This window comes from Gossypium hirsutum, chromosome D07 (genome assembly GCF_007990345.1).
Source record: "Gossypium hirsutum isolate 1008001.06 chromosome D07, Gossypium_hirsutum_v2.1, whole genome shotgun sequence".
Taxonomy (NCBI): Eukaryota; Viridiplantae; Streptophyta; class Magnoliopsida; order Malvales; family Malvaceae; genus Gossypium; species Gossypium hirsutum.
The window spans coordinates 38102725-38122211 of NC_053443.1; the positions used below are offsets into that span (position 1 = coordinate 38102725).

The window sequence follows — 19487 nt, forward strand, 5'->3', positions numbered from 1 at the left end:
TATTTTAAAAGGTATCTTTTGCATTGTGACTTAGGTCCTTATACTTGTTCTTGCACCCCGACCCCTATATGTGAGGCTCTATAAGCATGGACTGAAGAGGTGAAAGTTAGATTGGAAATGAGCTTGGACTTAGGAATGTGAAAACAATCGATAAGAGAACAAGTGCTTTAATCAAAGAGGTTTTATGAATTGTGTGACATAGTGAGATGGTATTGAAACCTTTTAAAGTTTAATAAGAGTGTAATGAGGACAAGAGAATCAAGTACAACTATAAGTGTAAGGTGAATTGTAAGGTAAGACTTGATGTAACTTCAAATATGATTGGATGAAACCTATATAAGAATTTGAACTAAATTTTAATGATATTTGATCGATTATAGAAATGAAAAATGTAAGAACAAGGTGTGACTAAAATGATGATAATATAACAATGAATAAGGTTCTAGATATAGTATAAGAGGATTGATTGATTAGGGTAAAGTTGGGAATTACAAAGTATTTAGTATGATTGCAATTGATAAGAATCTTGACTGATAAAGAATTTTATTTGATTACACAAATACATTATAAGTAAGATGAAAAATTGGGGTATCATTATGCTAATTGTAACCGAACGTATTTAGGTGCAAAAAAATACTGTTATGTGGATATATTATATTAAATGAATTCTTAACAAAATTGAGGGACCTTAATATTTAGATGAAATATGTGTACAGTGGAACTATGATATTGAATGTAATGATTGAAATTTTGATGATCATAATGATAAATTTCAAAAGTAAGGTATTGTAACAAGAATAAAGATTTGGACAAAAAGTATTCGAGAATCAGCATCAATGAAGACTCTACAAGGTTATTTGGTATTAAAAGAGTGTTGAGACTTCTTTTGAGGAGTGTGAAAGTTTGGATTAATGGTAAGTTTAAATGTGGATTAATGAACATTTTGATATCTAAAGAATTTGAATAAAAGAGTAGCATAGGGATTGCTAATAATGGATTGATGAAAAAGTTTGATTCAGTGAATAGATTTCTGTGATCAATACCTGTATAGAATCTATTTCGCATAAATGAATGACTCTTACGAGTTAAGAGGTTATGCTTTAGAAAATGGCTTAAGTTCCTTGACATGTATATGTAACTTATCCTTGAGGTGTTTTAATACATAATTGAGAAAGATGTTAAATTTTGGCTCTACGTGTATACATGATTGAGTGGAAATCTTGAGAATGGGATTTTGAGTCTGAAGTACATTGCAATGTGATTGCTTTTGCAAAGTGGAATTGTGATGTTAGGGCCCACTGGTTGAAAAGAATTTGGTTTCCACTATGAATGTGACGGTAATTAAGGATTTCAAGATGTGAAAATCAATTTGATAATTGGTTTAAAGTTTGAGTTTACCAAGGGATTGTGACTATTTAAAATAAGATGAACTTTGACATCAAATAGTGACCTCGAGCTTATGTCGGCGGCGTTCAAGTCAGTAGGATCTCGAGGGTAGGCCTGAGAGTTTTCCTTTCTATCCACAACAAATTAGAGGTTTCAGGATTCTTCTAAAATATTCACAAGCCTAACATCGTTGGGTGTTCAATCATGTCTCCAAGATAGTGTTGAAAAAAATTCAGTTCGAAAATAGTTTTTTTGCATAGCGAAAAAATAAAAATTTGAAAATTGAGTCGGTTTATGATATTTATGGCAATAAAATTTTCCCAAAAAGTACCTATCATTTGAGTGAGATGAATCCTTAACGTTTCTAACTTTCAACTAAACGATCTTCTCCGCTATTCTCGTAACATGAATAGCTTCGAGTATGGGCTTGAACAATTACAGATCAAACACAGAACCAAAAATAATTCTCTTACTTTTAGTAGGAAAGTAAATCTCTCTCTTATAGAAATCGGTAAAATTATCAGTCCCAGAAAATAGAATTTATAACTAGAAATAAATTCTAGCTATTTTTGGGCAAAATAACCGTATCTCAAAGTTGTATGTTTAGCCTTACCAGTGCCATCTATTTGTAGGTAGAGGAAGTGAAACCCTAGTTGAATACGTAGAATGCAATTAATGACTATTTAATAGAAAAACAATCCCCTAGTTGAACTAGGATAGAGAGGGGTGGCTAATCCTAGTTATTTTACTAGGGTTGCCACCCCTCTTGTTTAATATGAGGGGTTTTGGGCCTCTTCTATATTGGATTCAATTATACGTGCATCCGAACTTTTAACCCATCACTTTATAATTTAATCCAACCTAGTACAAGTTTTTCTATATTATTTATTAAATTAATTTAAATTAATTAATTTAATCATTAAACAATTTTTTCAACCTAACTCTAATTGTTGAAACCATTTTTTTGCTAAAAGGGTCGACTTTAATTTTGAAAATAAAAACGAACACGAGAGTCGCCACCAATCCTTTTTAATGAGGTGGGATCAGGTCACCTCAGAAAATGGTTATTTTTAATAAACGGTTTGATTTATTAAAACAACGTCTTTTGGTCTACGAAATTCAGAAAGACGGGTTCGGGAGTCGATTACGTACGAGGAAGGGTTAGCACCCTCGTAACGCCCAAAAATTGGTACCTAGTTGATTAATTAATATCTTAGTGTCAAGAATTGGAAACTCTGAAGAGATTCAAAATACGATCCTTTGTTGATATTGAAATGCTGAAAATTTTTGGAGAAAGGGGCGTATTTCACGTTAATCGAGAAAAAAAATCACGTCCCGTAAGTTAGGACGCAAAGTCTTGAATTCCCAACACGAGAATAAACACCGAAAGTTTATTTATTGACAGGTATTTAATCCTCTTGGTTTTATGAAGAAATCGTACTCCGTAAGTTAGAATACAATTCTTCCTAATTCCCGTGATTATTTTAAAAAGAAAAATTTTGCTTTAAAAAATGTTCATTTATTTAGATTTATTGAGAAAATCAAAATCACATAAGTTAGGGTACGATCTTTTCGAATCAAAATAAGAAGTTTTGCTTATTTTAAAGTCGTAATTTATGCATCAAGTAGAATTAATGTAACATAAATCGATAGAAATAAAGTACGATGTTGATATGCATATGGAATAATAAAAAATGCGTTTATACGAATGACAATAAAAAAATAAAATAAAATAAACAAGCAAATAATAATGAACAACAACACACAAATAATGAAGATAACGAGCTAAAATTTAAATTGAAAGATTTAATATTATAGAAATAAATAAATGTTGTATAAGACAATTTAAGAGTAATATTAATAATGATGATGATGATAATAGTAATAATAATAATAGAATTTCAAAAATGTAAAAGAGATAGAAATAAATAATAAATAATAAATGACATAATAAAATAAATATATGTAAAATATTAGATAAATAAAATAAAAATGTGATAACGCGAAGCTAACTAATATGATAATATGGTAATAATAAGTAAATAAAAATAATGCTAATGATAATAGTCATTAATTAATTAATTTTGTAATAACATGGTAAAAATAACAAAAGGATTAAATTGAACTTTAAATCAAAATTTAGGGACAAATCCAAAAATAAATAAAAGGGGAGGACTATTCTAAACACACAAATAACAATGAGAGACTAAAAGGGCAATTTCCCCTTCTCCTCCAAAACGACGTCGTTCGAACAAGGACTAAACTGAAATCGCAAAACAATAACGGGGTAAAATTAAAAACTAAAAGAAATTTGATTGTAAAATCATTAAAAAGCGGAAGGACTAAAAGGGTAAATAAACCAGAGCTCAAAAACGCGCGGATCTCCTGGTTGGGTCGGGTCGACGCACGGGTCATAGGGGGTAAACGACATCATTTTGGGGCTTAAGGACGCTGATCAAAACACTGTCGTTTTTCTGAAGTATAAAAGACAACATTTTGAGGAAAAAAATCATTTCAAACACTTTGAAAAGAAGAAAAAGGGGAGGGGTCTCATATTCTCTGAACAAAGTCCAGATTCCGGCCAAGGGGCCGCTGTGGCTCCGTTGCGCCGTCGCCGTATACGGCGGCCAGAACCCTAGGTGAGTCTTTTTCTTCTTCTTTTTTTTTAAATATTGATATGTATATAATACATTTCAAAAAGAAAATATAAAAAAATATAAGTAGATATGTATGGAGCTTAACAAAAATAAAAGAAAAAATGACAACCTTCCGATTTGCCTCTTCTGTTCTATTTTTTTGATTTCCGAAAGAAAAGAGATCCTTGTTACAATGGTCTACTTGGCTTTTATAGCCATTTTACAAGTTTTTATCTATTTTTTTGCTGTCTTTTCTTCTTTTAATCTTTGCAGGTGTCCCTGGTGGCAGAGAGAAATGGAGGGTGTGGCAGTGGCGGTGCTGAAGAGGGCAGGTGCGCCATTTGCGCTAATGATGTGACGACGGCGGCGCAGAAGTCAGAAGACTCTAGGTGCGGCGCACCTAGGGTTTGTTTGTTGTTTTCTGTTATTGGGTGTTGGGCTAGGGTTTTCTTTTAGGTTTTGGGTTTGGGCTATTTGGATTAGGTTTTGTTTGGGGTAGGTTTAATTTATTTGGATCTGATGGTATTTTGGTCTCTGCTTGTTAGGCCCGGGCTAAATTGGGCTTGTACACTAATTTCGTTAAAATTATGACAACTTTACCGTAAAAAAATCCATGAGAAAATATATTTAATTTCTACATTCAACTGATTCACAATGACCAATTAATTGTATTCTATTTTCTAAACATAGTAAGGGTTGAAGTTAACAAATTCTGATTTTTAGAATAACTTGACTTGACATGATAAAAGAGGTTACTTAATCTATTCGATGCAAATATTTATGTGTTTCTTGTGGAACTAAATTGCTCCATGTTTTTCTAAATTATTATGTAAATTCTAAATTTTTCTTGTGGAACTAAATTGCTCCATGTTACTTAATCTACTTCTAAATGTTTTATTAAACCTTGTATTTAGTTCGAACCACAATTCTAAAGACAAGTATATAAGGTATTTCCATATTATCTTACTAAGTATATAAGGTATTTCCATATTATCGTACTAAGCTTTATGCTTAACATGTTGTTGTCTTTGCGTGTCAGTCTTCTGTATCAAGGCTCGGTTCATCTCGAATATCACAAGCAAACACCATTATCAACTCCAAAGAGTATGAATTTTGTGTATTTATGTATTGTGGCATGTACTTAGGGAATCAAAGTGTATAAATATGCTTATTTCATATGTAAAATAGTACTTGAAACTTGAGTTATGGTGTAGTGGTTGAAGGCTTATGAAATTAGTTAAAGTTCAATAATTTGTGAACTTGTGAATGGTTACAGTACTACCTGAGTGGAAGCTTAGGCCGCATGGGCAACTCCTTGTCGAACCATCAATATTAGTTAATACCGCCTAGGTGGTGGCTAGGGTCACTTGGTGGCACTTTAGGAGAAAAAAATTATTAACTCCAATACCGAGTAAGCGGGAGCTTTGGCCACCTAAGCAGTAACTTAACGTTGGTTTTACTTAATTTCTTATAAATTCCTTAAAGATTTGAGTAACCTTTAACAAATTGAGTAACATTCCTATATTTTACAAATTACTTAGTTCTTTTGTTTTAATTGGCACTATAAGATTTTTTTAACTTCATTTTGAAAACATAAAACTCATTTTAAATAGAATTTAAATATTTTCTATAATTTTATAATTATGTTTTCATGTTTAAAGTTTCATGAATAAATCAAAGGTTTTTTTTTCATGTTAGTGCTTTAATAAAACCTTCCATACGTACTGTATGCCAGGGCATGTGAGTATAGATGGAAAATGCCATCAAAGCACAAGCAAAATAGAAATCTCATAAATATTTAAGATTTTAAACTTTGGAATAATTTTATAAAATCATATAAAAAAGGTAAAATTAATTTGGTAAAATAAGGTTGTTGATGAGGAGATAAGGAAGAGAAGGTGACGATGCAAAGAAGGCCAACTCACTTAGACAAGTGGAGAGCCGGAGAAGGACAAGATGTGGAATAAGGTTGCTGTAAAGGTTGAGAGGGCTAAGTGCAGGGATTAAGTGCTCAAAATTGTTTAAGGGGAAGAATATTTTTTTTCCTTCACCTTGGAGGGTATTTATAGGAGATACTCCTTGGTTTGGTAGTAATGACGTGGTAAGTCATTATCAATGGGCTATCATCATGGAGTGCGTGGTGGAGCCTATTCTGCTATTTATTTTGGAGTGGTACGAGATTGTTATACTTAAGTGGACCCTAATAGTCTCGAAAAGGAGTATTCACACTAAAAAGTTGGTAGACTTTCTTACAATGGCGGGTGGTCTAATGTAAGAGATGTTCGCACTATCAGCCGGTGGTCAATGGGAGGTGATTCATCTGAAAGGCTGAGTGATTAGTGAAGATCTAAAAGACGAGACGTGAAGAATACTCCATAAATTTCATTCCGAGGCTTTTTAAGAATACCACGTTTCAAACCCAGATAAAGATATAACAAAGATAAAATTTTGGTAACAACAAAATCTACAAATATTAATAAATAAAAACTATAACCAGAATTACAATCGTACATTGTTAGTTCTTGTTTGATAAAATTTGTGCCAATGACTAAATGTAATTATCTCTTAACTTGATTCTTGTAAAATTCCTGTGTCTCAATCGAACTGAAAAGGATATATATATATATATTTAAACATCTGGAAAAAAAAATTCATGAAAAGAAGAGTTTAGTTATATAAAAAAGGACATTCCTAAACAAAAGATTCATTAATTTCTTGTTATTAGTAGGAACTATGGCAAACCTAGAGGAAAGCTAACCTTTGACCTAATTCCCACCGGTGACATCCAACAAGATCCACCACTTATTGATGGCCAACCCAGATTTGTTTAAAGGAAAATTTTAGGGTCATTTGGTATTTTTCTTTTCTTTTCGTATATTTGATTTTTTTAATACATATGTTTTTATTTGATTTTTTTATAATATTTTCATTTTTAAATCATTTTTATAATTTGTTATCGAATTTTTTTAATTTATTTTGGAATATTTTTTAGAATTATAACTAAATTAACAAATTTTATAAATGTTGAGGACTAAATATTTTAGATTTTTTTAAAAAATAGAATTGAAATGATAAATTTTTTAAACATTGAGGTTTTTGAATTTTTTAGATTTAAGATCTAATTGATTGAATGTGTAAATATTGAATGGCTATATGTTAATAAAAAGATCCACATTAGAATTCTGTTAGAGGTGTTTATGGACCGGGTTCAAGTTGGGTCTAAGTATGGTATTAACATACTTTATACTTGTCTAAGTCTGGTTCAACTCGAAATTTGAGTCTAAAATTTTGCCCAAACCCACTAATATTTGTAAAAGACTAACCCAAACCAATTTTAGGTCTACTCATATTATTTTTAAATTTTTAAAAAAATATATTTATATTATATCATTTTAATATTTTATAATTTTATAATTTTTTATATAGCCATCTTAACATTATTTTAATGTTTACATTAGAGTAGTATTATATATTTAATATAGATTTACTTTTTTTAATGTGTTCTAAATTACATAATATATAAAAGTAACATAATATAAAATATTATAAACTTAAAACAGGTCAGGCTGGACTAGGCTCGGACCTTGAATGTTCAAACCCGAGCTCAGTCCATATTTTAAACGGGCCTAATTTTTTTACTCAAATTCATTTTTCGAGCTTAATATTTTTATTCAAATCCTCTCGAATTTCAGCGAACCTTCAGGTATAGATAAATAGCCCGACCCATAAACAGTTCTAAATTCTGTTATTGAACTAATTACAACGAAAATGTGGATATATAATTAATTTTAAAAAATTGAATGAGCAAATAAAAAACTATAATTATATGATGAAAATAAAAGCAAGACTATACTCATAATTTACCATGCTGAATATAATCTTCCAGGGAATATAATGTCAAATATTTGATTGCATTTTAAAAAGTGTATAGTTCTAATATGGTTAAATTAATAACGTGAAAACCTGTGGAAAGGCAAGAAAGATGTATTAAATTGCAGATGTATGGGAGTGGCAACCTCCATTGAACTAAAATTCTTTGTATTTAATAAATCCAATTGATCTTTCCAAGATTGAAAATTTGGTTAAAAGCAAGCAAAAATGCGATGGAAGGTTGCTAAACACTACATGACGTGACAATCAAACGGTCCAGAGTTTATCATCGATATAACCCTACATGACATGACAACACCATAAATGATGACCTTTGCAATTACAAATTATGGTACTAAAAGATAAGAATCCGTCTAGGGAAAACTGATATTATCAAACTAAATTTTTGATTTAATAGATTAAAATTTTAGTTTTTGATTTTACGAAGAGTTTGAGTGTTAGATGTGATAGGTTGAACATAATTAGAGAACTATTAAATTAGATCATGACGCACGGTTAACTATTAAAGAAATGTGTATTTGTGTAAATGAAAATTTGAGAAAAAATGTTGTATGGCGTTTTATAGGTAATTATACCATCACTTGAGTTAACTAATACAAAAATAAGGGGTATTCAAATTTTCGAGAGATAAAACCTTAACAAAAGATAATATTATTCCATTAAGGGGTTTATCAATTCCAAACATATAACACTTTAAAAGTTTCTTTTTTTTAACAAAATTTAATACAAATATTTTAAAAAATTCAATATTGTAAGAGAAAACTTACCTCAGAATTCTAATAAATAATGACTCCTTTTTACTACGACATTCTCTCCTATTCCAACCATTTTTTTATTATGCTCAATCCTAAATTGATACTACCTCAAAGTCTATTCTGATACTTGATACCACGCTTCTAACCTGCAAGTTAAATGAAAATGTAAAGGTAAAACTATACACAATCCTCTTAGATGCATCAACACAGGATGATAATAACACCAAAAAGACCACATTGTACAAAAATTTTAAACCTCTCTCCCGACCACAAGTTGGGGGAAACTCGGAAGATACAGCTAGTGGGTACCCAGGCCCTTATCATGCATTCCCCACCCCCAATCATGCACTTCTCCCCTGCTGTTTCCCCCTCATAACATATTTGGAGCTAAACATTACTATTTTCCTCTCTCTCTCTTGCGCGCAGTTAAAATCATGGTATGGTATACATTCTATAAAGTTATTATTAGCATGTTTGAATATAATTGATCATATGATGAATAGTTTCTTTGTTGCCTGGATTTTGCTTTGGATGCTCATAGGTTTTGGTTGAAAGCCATGGTGAGAAAGATGATTCAAATGAGGGAACCGTGGTTGATTTCCGGGGGAATCCGGTGGACAAGTCGAAAACCGGTGGATGGCTCGCTGCAGGGCTCATCTTAGGTGTTTCACGATGAATTTCAGAAGCTTAAAAGTGCGGTGTACCTTGGTCCCCATCTTTCTTCTTTTGCTAATATGAAGGGAAATTTTTGGTGTGCAGGATCTGAGCTCTCTGAGAGGATATGTGTGATGGGCATATCTATGAATTTGGTGACGTACTTAGTTGGAGATTTGCATATCTCAGCAGCAAAATCCGCAACTATCGTTACCAACTTCATGGGCGCTCTTAATCTGCTTGGTCTCCTCGGAGGTTTCTTAGCCGATGCCAAACTCGGCCGATACTTGACTGTGGCACTTTCTGCATCCATAACTGCTCTGGTCAGGTTTCCCTTACCGATAATAAGAAATAAAAAAGTTGATATCTTTACGTCTACGTCTTTGCAAACAAATATAACTTTTTTTTGGCTGCCATCTCATCTTAAACTCAGGGAGTGATTTTATTGACACTGGCTACGACAATTCCCAGCATGAGGCCTCCTTACTGTGATGACTACAGAAGGAAGCATCACGAGTGCATCGAGGCAAACGGCCGGCAACTGGCTTTGCTGTATGCGGCACTGTACACAACAGCACTTGGTGGTGGGGGAATAAAGTCTAATGTCTCGGGTTTTGGGTCGGATCAGTTCGACGTGGGAGACCCCAAGGAGGAGAAGGCTATGATTTTCTTCTTCAATAGGTTCTATTTCGGCATCAGCCTGGGGTCATTGTTTGCGGTGATTGTGCTGGTGTATATACAAGACAATGTAGGAAGAGGGTGGGGATACGGGATTTCAGCAGTAACAATGGTGATTGCGGTAGCGGTTTTGATTTGTGGGACTCCATGGTACAGGTTCAAAAAGCCTCAGGGGAGCCCTTTAACTATCGTATGGAGGGTTCTATTATTGGCATTGAAGAAGAAAAAACAGCCTTATCCTTCCCACCCCAGCCTCTTGAACGATTACGACAACCGAAAGGTTCCCTACACGCCAAGATTCAAGTAAGTCCGATCCCATTTGGTTTTCATGCCACATCTTTGTTTTCACAACAGTTGCAAATTAATTGCAGAGTTTTGGTTTGATTTTCACTTGCATCAGATTCAAAACCCAAACTTAAATTTCATTTTTATTCGCAAAACTTTTCTCTGATTCAAGAACATCAAACCATTTTAATTCTAAATTGAGCTAGTGTAAAGCTATTTTTATACAAATTGAAGGATTTTGCTTCATTGTCAGTTCATATGTTGCTCCAACCCTCATATGATTAGATATGGGTTTGAGGATCAAACCTTCCAAGTAGATTATTAAAAAATAAAAAAAATCGTATCTATGTAGACACATAATCTAACATTCGTAGCCCAATATGCGTAACATAGTTCATACACAACAGATATTAAAAAGAAAAATAAATAGTAAAAGGTAGGGCCCCGCAAAGAAAGGCAGAGGGAAAGGAAATCTTCTAACTTGATCATGAAATGCAACTAAAATCAGATATCTAACCCTTTCCCATCAGTGTCTAGCCATTCATTTTGCCTTAAAGCAACTCCCTGCTCCTAACAGATTCTTTTGGTTCATGCTGAAGAGATTCTACCTAATTTTTAGATTTATGCATTAGTAGAATCCGTTCCAAGTTTCCCTGACCATGTTTGCATCAAGAGCCAAAAGAATTAATTGACTAATTACGTATTTGCCAGAAAAGTAACCAAATTTGATTTCAATTTGCTTGTGATGACTAGGTTTCTGGACAAGGCTGCAATCCTAGACGACAACTGTGCTGCCAACGCAGAAAAAAATAACCCATGGCTAGTATCAACTGTGACCCATGTGGAAGAAGTAAAAATGGTGATAAAATTACTCCCCATTTGGTCTACGTGTATACTCTTCTGGACAATCTACTCCCAGATGACTACATTTACAGTTGAGCAAGCCACCATCATGCACCGCAAAATTGGCTCTTTCGTAATCCCCGCAGGATCTTTCTCCGCTTTTCTCATTATCAGCATTCTCCTCTTCACTTCCCTAAATGAAAAATTTTTCGTTCCCTTGGCTCGAAAAATCACCCATAATCCCCAGGGAATCACTAGCCTCCAGAGGATTGGGATTGGACTAGTTTTTTCGGTAGCTGCTATGGTAGGGGCTGCTATTATTGAGAAAGAGAGGAGGGAAATTGCTGTAGAGAAAGAAGTCAAAATAAGTGCTTTTTGGCTACTTGTTCAGTTCTTCCTTGTTGGTGCTGGGGAGGCTTTTGCTTATGTTGGACAACTTGAGTTCTTTATTAGAGAGGCACCAGACCGGATGAAATCCATGAGCACAGGGCTTTTCCTGAGCACCATTTCAATGGGGTTCTTTGTGAGCAGTTTGCTGGTGTCTATCGTCGACCATGTAACCAACAGGAACTGGCTTAGGAATAATTTGAATAAAGGAAAGTTAAATAACTTCTATTGGTTACTTGCAGTCTTAGGATTCTTGAATTTCTTGGTTTTTCTAATCTTTGCATCAAGACATCAGTACAAGATGCAGCTGCCTGTAGAGCCCGAGTCTGGAGAGAAGGAACTTAAGGGCTTGAATGGCGAAACCATACAAGACATGGAGAAGAAAGCAAGTCTTCAGGCAGTGGGAGAAGTAGAGCCATAGCCTATGTGTACCTTTAAGAGGGTTGTATGAATCGTTAGACTGATATAGTATACTCGTTATTTTGGCTTGTTAAAAGGAATAGGCTCATATCTATCTGTCATGGGTAATTTGTAAGGTGATTATTCCATTGTTCTTTCTTATACTTCTTATCAAGCTGTGTAACATTATAGGGGACATTTTTACTTATCTTGCTCAATAAAGACGTGTTTAATTAGATCTGATCTTCATTTTCTCCCACAAATCTAGAGTTGGATGACATATCATGCATCCACTGTTTGTGACTTCAACGATCAATCAGACATATGATGAGTTTAAAAATGTCGGGTTCGAGGAAATTAGCAACCGAAGAGTGAGTCTTTAATGCCAATACGTTGAGGAAACATAGCACCGAACTAGTGTTGGACGAAACACAATAAGGAAGTTGAAAGCTGACCCCTAAAGAATCCCATAAATTGTTAAAAAGGGTCATATAGTAGGTTTAGATGGTTATGACCTATAGGGAAACATATAACTACACGATCCTCCATATCTGACCAAACACATCCACTTTGTATTAATCTAATAACCCTTTTCTTAGTACATTTGAACCCTTGTTGGATCGAGTTTCAAAGTCCTCTCCTATCCATAAATAGGGGTGTAAATGAACCGGGCTCAAACGGACAAGACTATGTTCGTGTTCATTTGTTTATTTTTTAAGTTGTTCGTATTCGGTTCGTGTTCGTTTAAATTTTTAATATCATGTTCGAACTCGGTTCGTTTATTATTTGGTGTGTTCAGGCTCAATTCATTTAGCGTTCGCGAACATGTTCATTTAACATTCGCAAACATGTTTGTTTATATGTTCGCGATTATGTTTGTTTATATATATATTTCCTATTGATAATATTTTACAACCAGATCCTAGTCACTTCTACAAAAAGCTATAGAACTTACATATACCTCCGAAAATAAAAACTACAATTTGGAGGCTATCATGGAATTATATGCCTACTTTAGCTAATCTAAGCTACAAAAGAATAGCAGTGAATACTCAATGTCCGAGGTGTTGTACTTCTGTGGAGGACTCTATCCATACATTTCGGGACTACCCTATTACAGTGAAGACATGGCTCAATTTGAATCTCTCATAGATATTAAATAATTTGGATAGTAACTCTTGGGATTGGATTACCTAGGTTTTTTGAACTACCACCATTGAGTTACTATATACGAGCACATTTAGTTCTTATAAAAGTCTGATCAATGAATCTATCTACTTATGTAATGCCATATAGAAGTCCAATTAAAGCACAATTTATGGGGCATACATCATTCACACTAGTTTGAAGATTTACATGCCTACAATGCCTATTTAAAGAATGTTTTTTACTTGATTATGTACGAATTGAAGAAGGTACAAGTTTAATTAGTCTTAGGAACTTGTTTCAATGGGATAATTTTAGTAGGGAAAGTGATCTTAGTTTATGTATAGAAGTGATGTTGCAACTTAGTGAGTGAGTTTAACTTCAATCATATCTTATACTATTGATACATAGTAGATTACTCTCTTGGCAAGGCTTGGAAAACATAGGAAAAATTTCCAAACAGTGTAACTAAAATCTTACGGCCAAAAAAATAATGTGTCCTTCTTTACTTTTATTCTTTCAATTGCTCATCCATCTGCAACTTAACTAAAAATTGAAAAACTCATCGAGTGTTTTGGAGAGCCTAATTTGATGTATCAAATTATTTTAGATTGGTTCGCATGATCTTTCAATGCTATCATTTATCACATTTCATATATATACATAATATACCATTTTTCATTATCATTTCATACTAAATGTCATTTAGCAAGTTTATGTTTTATAATCTCTATTAACCGAACACGAATTCAAGACAAATACATAGATTATCCAACTATTACACCAATCTAGCACCTAGTGCCTCATTGGAACGTCTAGAGTATAATATGCGTTACGCTTTTTATCGGTATAAATCGAAGTATATCCCGTACACTAATCCTAATACATGCCAACTATATCTGACTTTGCCCAAGACAGTTAGTAGGGTAACCAATGAATCAATACATATATGTTCATAATCACATATCATAGTTTCACACCAAGCTCGTTTATATTATGCTCATCTCAATTCCATTCTCGACATTTTATATCATCATATACAAACCGAGTCATGAAACAAGTAATAAGTTTACCTCAATAGGTAGCTTGCAATAATCATGCATGTATATATATTGAACTTGAATCATAAAAGTACAAATTGTATTTTCGTCATTCGTCTACAACTCTTGTTTTTCCTTTCTCTCAAGATAGCCCAATATCGTCTTTAGCTACATTCGATAATTAAATTATAAAAACAACATTAGTTCACATCCTAATCACATTCAATAATAATCAACATACTTTGCATTTTATTTATTTTAGTCCCTATATTCGGAATACTTATATTTTTCCATATCTAATTTCGTATCAAAATCCAATTTCATATTATTTCATTAGGGACCTTCTACTTTTCATCTATAGCATAATTTCATGATAGTTTTCAATTTATTTAATTTAAACCCTAATGTCGCAAAATCTTCTAACAAGTTTAACTTAATTTCTAACTTAGTCGTTATCATAATCCAAGCTTACTAACTAACAATCTCTTTGAATTCAAGCTTAAATTCTTCAATTTCACTATAATGGCAACTTGCTAAACATCTAGTAATTGAAGAATTTAACATATGTGCTAGCTAAATCATGCTCCCATGGTCAGCAATCTATAAAAAATTCAAGAAAAAGACTTGATTTCCTTAGCTAATTTTGAACCGAAATTGAAATAGAAAATAAGGTTTTTCTTCTTTTCTTCTTGGTTTGGATGATAAAAATGAGAATGGAAGATGATGTTCTCATTCCCTTTCCACTTAATCCCATATAATGTTATAATTAATAACTTAATTAACATAATTAAACTTGATTAGTTCATTAATTAAGACATATTTATACATCTTTAATTATAAATTAAAGTTAAGTGGAAATTATCATCATCATCTTCCACTATCTCATATTTAAAAATGGTTAAATAATCATTTTGATTCTTTAAATAATTTTAAATTAGGTTTTCAAGCATTTTCTAAATTAATACTCATTAGCGATTGGACTTTTACAATTTAGTCTCTAAGCTTTAATTAATGATTTTATTGGTTAAATTGCTTAGCTGATATTTAATATATATTCATACTAACTTTGTAAAATTTTCTATTTTATCCTTACGAACTCTATTTACAGAAATGAGATTCTGAAACCACATTTTGCAACACTGGAAAAAGTTGGGTCATTACACAAACTTTAGCACTATAAACAATATATAATATATCATCTCAGGATAAAGTGCTAGGTATCGTAATAATAAGGGGAAGAATAAGTATTATATTTTTAATAGATCCATACTATAAAAATTTTAGAGTGTTATAGTTACAGGAACACTCTTGATGAGATCTACCTATGTGAGTGAAGTGTGACCGCTTTTAGAAGCTTAAGGACTTGGCTCTAACAACACTTATGATAAGAAGTTACAGACACACAACCTTAATAAATCCTGATACTTTGCATTAACAAGTTTTTAAATTGTTATGTGAAATGTGTTCAAATAATAAAATAAAATAAATGGTTCAAAATATAGTTTGCCATACAATTTTGATTAACTTAACATGTTTTCACTAAGTGAAATTTCAACGGTAAGACAATTTTTATTTATGCAATTGATTTACAAAATTATCAAAATCTAAAATATTTTGAAAATGGAGCATTTCCAAAATATATAATCCATTGATGTTAAGGTTTAGTAATTAAAGGGATTAGACCAACACTCTTATCTTCAAAATAATGACTTCTATTATGAAATGGATTGTAATTTCATAACGTATAGTTAATAAAATTGCATTACGTAACATCTCGCCGGAACATAACGATGAGGAAGATAAATAAATAAAGATATAATAGATTTGGTAGGATCTAGATTTAAGGCTCTTTCTAGCCTTAACGATGAAGAAGCAGAGAGTGAAGAAGCTAAAGAAGGGAAATTGCAAGCTAATTTTCAAAAAAGATGAGTTTTTAGAAAATTTCAAACGGGGAAACTTAAAAGGAAAAAAACAAGGTGAATGGTGGGTCACTTGGGATGAATAAGAAAGCCTTCAAAAGATTGGATCGAATGAAGGCAAATGGGTCTGGGGAAAAATTAAATGGTGCGACCATGGATGAAAGTAAGCCTGCAATAGATAAAAATGGGTTAGCTTTGAAGGAAATGGGATTGACGTCATCAGCCCATATTGTTGAGTTTTCCAAAAGGCCTTTGGAAATCACCAGCAGGCCGTAAGTCCAATTTGAACAAAATCATTTAGGGGCATTTGATTCAGGCGATTCACTGAGAAGGAAAGAGCAGCTAGTAACACCCACGCATATGGGGGAAGATGATGTCAATTCTATTTTTCCAGGTGCGCTCCAATTTAACACTACCTTACAGTTTAATCCCACTTTTGAAGGGCTAGTGGAGTTGGTCGTTGAGTTATCTGCAGGGGTCTTAGATCCGGGGAGGAACTCGACTATTTATTTTAAAGAAAACTCTAACCCAAAGCCTAGTGGTTCTCTAGCAGGTGAGAGGTTTGGGGGTACAGGCAATAGGAAGGTGGCACCCAAAGGATATAATTCTAGAAACAAAAAACAATCCTAACCATAATGGTAGGTCTCTCAATAAAACCCTACAAGAGCGTGGGAGTCATTTTAAACTTGCAAGCAATTTTAGGGTCCCACTATTAGAAATGATGAACTCGATAGCCAAACTTATTATTACCCAGATTCAATCTGAAATGGGTAAAAGGGAGAAGGTCGCTGATGTAAGCACTGTGTGGTAGTGGCTCTTTCGGGCCAATAGAGGTTAGTACTTCTATGTTTTAATATTTTATTAGTATGAGTTTTTCCATTTTTGCATAGAATTGTCAAAGGTGTGCCAATATTAAATTTCCACGTATTTTTCGTGAGTATAACTAGGAGTTTAAGCTTGATATTGTAGGACTTGATGAAATGAGAGTCAGTAGAGGTAAAAGCAGACTCAATTGTTGCGAAACTTTGGTTCTAATTTTCTCATCGTGTAGAGTCTATTGGTTGGAAGGAATCATTATGTGTTGAGTTCATAATAAATCACCCTCAATTCATATTGACAAAGGTATCCGATAACTTCCTTCAATATCCAGTCTTAATAGCCTTTGTTTATGGCATCCCTGACAGACAGAAGTGGAAGCTTTTTTGGGAAGGATTGAATTAGACTATTCAGAGTAAATGGATTCCTTAGCTTGCAATCGAAGATTTCAATGCTATTCTTTCATGTGATGATGAAAAGAGGGGTGGGTGAGTTGTAAGAAGGAGATGTTCCTTATTTGGTGAGTTTTTGGAATCAACCAAAATTAATGATTTAAGATTTAAAGGACTAGCGTTTACTTGGCATAGAGGTAGGGTTGTGGAGAGATTAGATAAAGCTATTTGTAATGAATCATGGGTTATTGCTTTTACTAGTAGTCGGGTGACTCATCTTTCGAGACTCAAGTCTGACCACATGCCTTTTCTTCTTTCTCCTAAACTAGAGGTTTACCTTCTCCAAGGGTGTCTTTTCTGATTCTTGGCTGGTTGGATCGAGTATATGAAATTCCTAGATTTCATTAAGGAAAATTGGATTTACAATGGATTTTTGATGAAGATGAAATTCAGAATGAGACAGTTAATTTTTTTCAAAAGCTTTATAGCGAGAAACCAGGTTCGGTAAGAGGTCTCTCCCCAAGTTCTTTTCTTAAACTTGAGTATACGGAGGTTTAGTTTTTGGGACAGCCAGTCACAGACGAGGAAATTAACAAAGCTATTTTTAATATGGCCCCTTTGAAAGCTCTAGGAAGTGATGGGTTCCATGCCTTATTCTTCTAAAATCAATGAGAGCAAATAGGCAGATCTATGTGTGAATGGGTTAAGGGGGTGTCTGCTAGGAGTATTATTGATCCAGATTTGAATAATACCTTAATAGTCATTATTTTCAAGGTCCAAAATCCTGAGAGTTTTTCACAGTTTCGGCCAATCAATTTGTGCTTAGTTCTTTACAAGTTGGTTATGAAGGTGATCGCTAATCGGTTCAAAATTATCTTCCCAAAGTTAATTTCTCAATAACAGGCGGCCTTTATAGCCAGTAGGAATATTACAGATAATATCATTATTGTGCAGGAGGTAATTCACTCGATGAAGTACAGACAGAAGAATAAAAGATGGTTGGTTGTCAAAATAGATTTGGAGAAGGCATATGATCAAGTTTGATAGGATTTTGTTGAAGCATCCTTTCAGGCTGTAGGTATTCCAATTTGTCTCATTAATGTTATCATGTCTACCATTAAGAATTCTACTTTGCATATTCTCTACAATGGTATCTCCTCACAGAAATTCAAGTCGGCTAGAGATGTCCATCAAGGATGTTCGTTATCCCTGTACCTATTTTTCCTGTGTATGGAGTGGCTTGACATAGCATACGATCATCCATTGACTCTAAATAGTTAAATCCGATTAGATTAACCTGTCCGAGTCCAACTCTATCTCACATTTTTTTATAGATGATCTCATATTATTTGGTCATGTCGATGTTCAACAAGTCCAAATTCTAAAAGATATATTGGACAGATTTTGTGAGTTTTCAGAGCATAGAATCAATATACAAAACACCAATTATTTACTTCTCCAAAAGGGTTGGTGAGGAATTAGCTAAAAGGCTTAGCAACATTCTTAGCTTTCATAGAGTGTATAACCTGGGCTTTTACTTGGGGATGCCCCTGTTTCATGAGCGAGTTACTAATAGTACACTACGATTTGATCTAAACAAGGTTAGGAGCAAGTTACACAGTTGGGATGCGAGACAACTTTTGTTAGCTGAAAGGTCCACACTTGCTCAGTCGGTCCTTTTAACTATTCCCAACTATTTCATACAGCCCATGATGATTCCAAAAGGTATATGTGAGGAAATTGAATGTTTGGTTAGACAGTTCATTTGGAGATCTTCTAATAGTGGAAAGAAAATGGCGCTGGTTAGTTGGGAGTCCGTGTATCAGCCTCGGGCCAATGGTGGTTTAGGCTTTAGGTGATTAAGGGATCATAATACGCCCTTCATAATGAAACTTGGATTTAATATTATCTCAAGTTCTAATAATCTTTTGGTTCGTGTTCTTCAGACAAAATATGGAATTAAGAATGGATTGCTTAAGACTTTAGAATAAAGAAGTGGCTCTTTTCTTTGGAAAGGTGTCAAAGGTATGGCCACTAATTCGGAAAAATTTAATTTTGTTAGTGGGAAATAAGAGCAGTATTAAATACTAGAGGGACCCGTAGTTCCTATTGTTGGTCCTCTTTGTAATCATATTTCATCTCACTCCAATTTGGCTTCAGATTTCCTCCTTAAGGATATGATTACTGAAGAAGGATATTGGAGTCTTGATCTTTTCTGACTTTAGCTTCCAGATGAGACCATATGTAGGATTGTGGGGAT

At 33.4% G+C, this 19487-nt stretch overlaps 1 protein-coding gene across 1 annotated transcript; it reads left to right on the forward strand.

Moving 5' to 3' along the window:
• The first annotated feature begins 8876 nt into the window (after positions 1-8876).
• Positions 8877-12150, forward strand: LOC107956194 (protein NRT1/ PTR FAMILY 6.4). Its single transcript, XM_041096596.1, has 5 exons — positions 8877-9105; positions 9210-9330; positions 9428-9645; positions 9756-10303; positions 11039-12150. Exons 1-5 carry the CDS (start codon positions 9103-9105, stop codon positions 11934-11936), a joined length of 1788 nt encoding a protein of 595 aa, XP_040952530.1. The 5' UTR covers positions 8877-9102; the 3' UTR covers positions 11937-12150.
• Positions 12151-19487: the final 7337 nt, after the last annotated feature.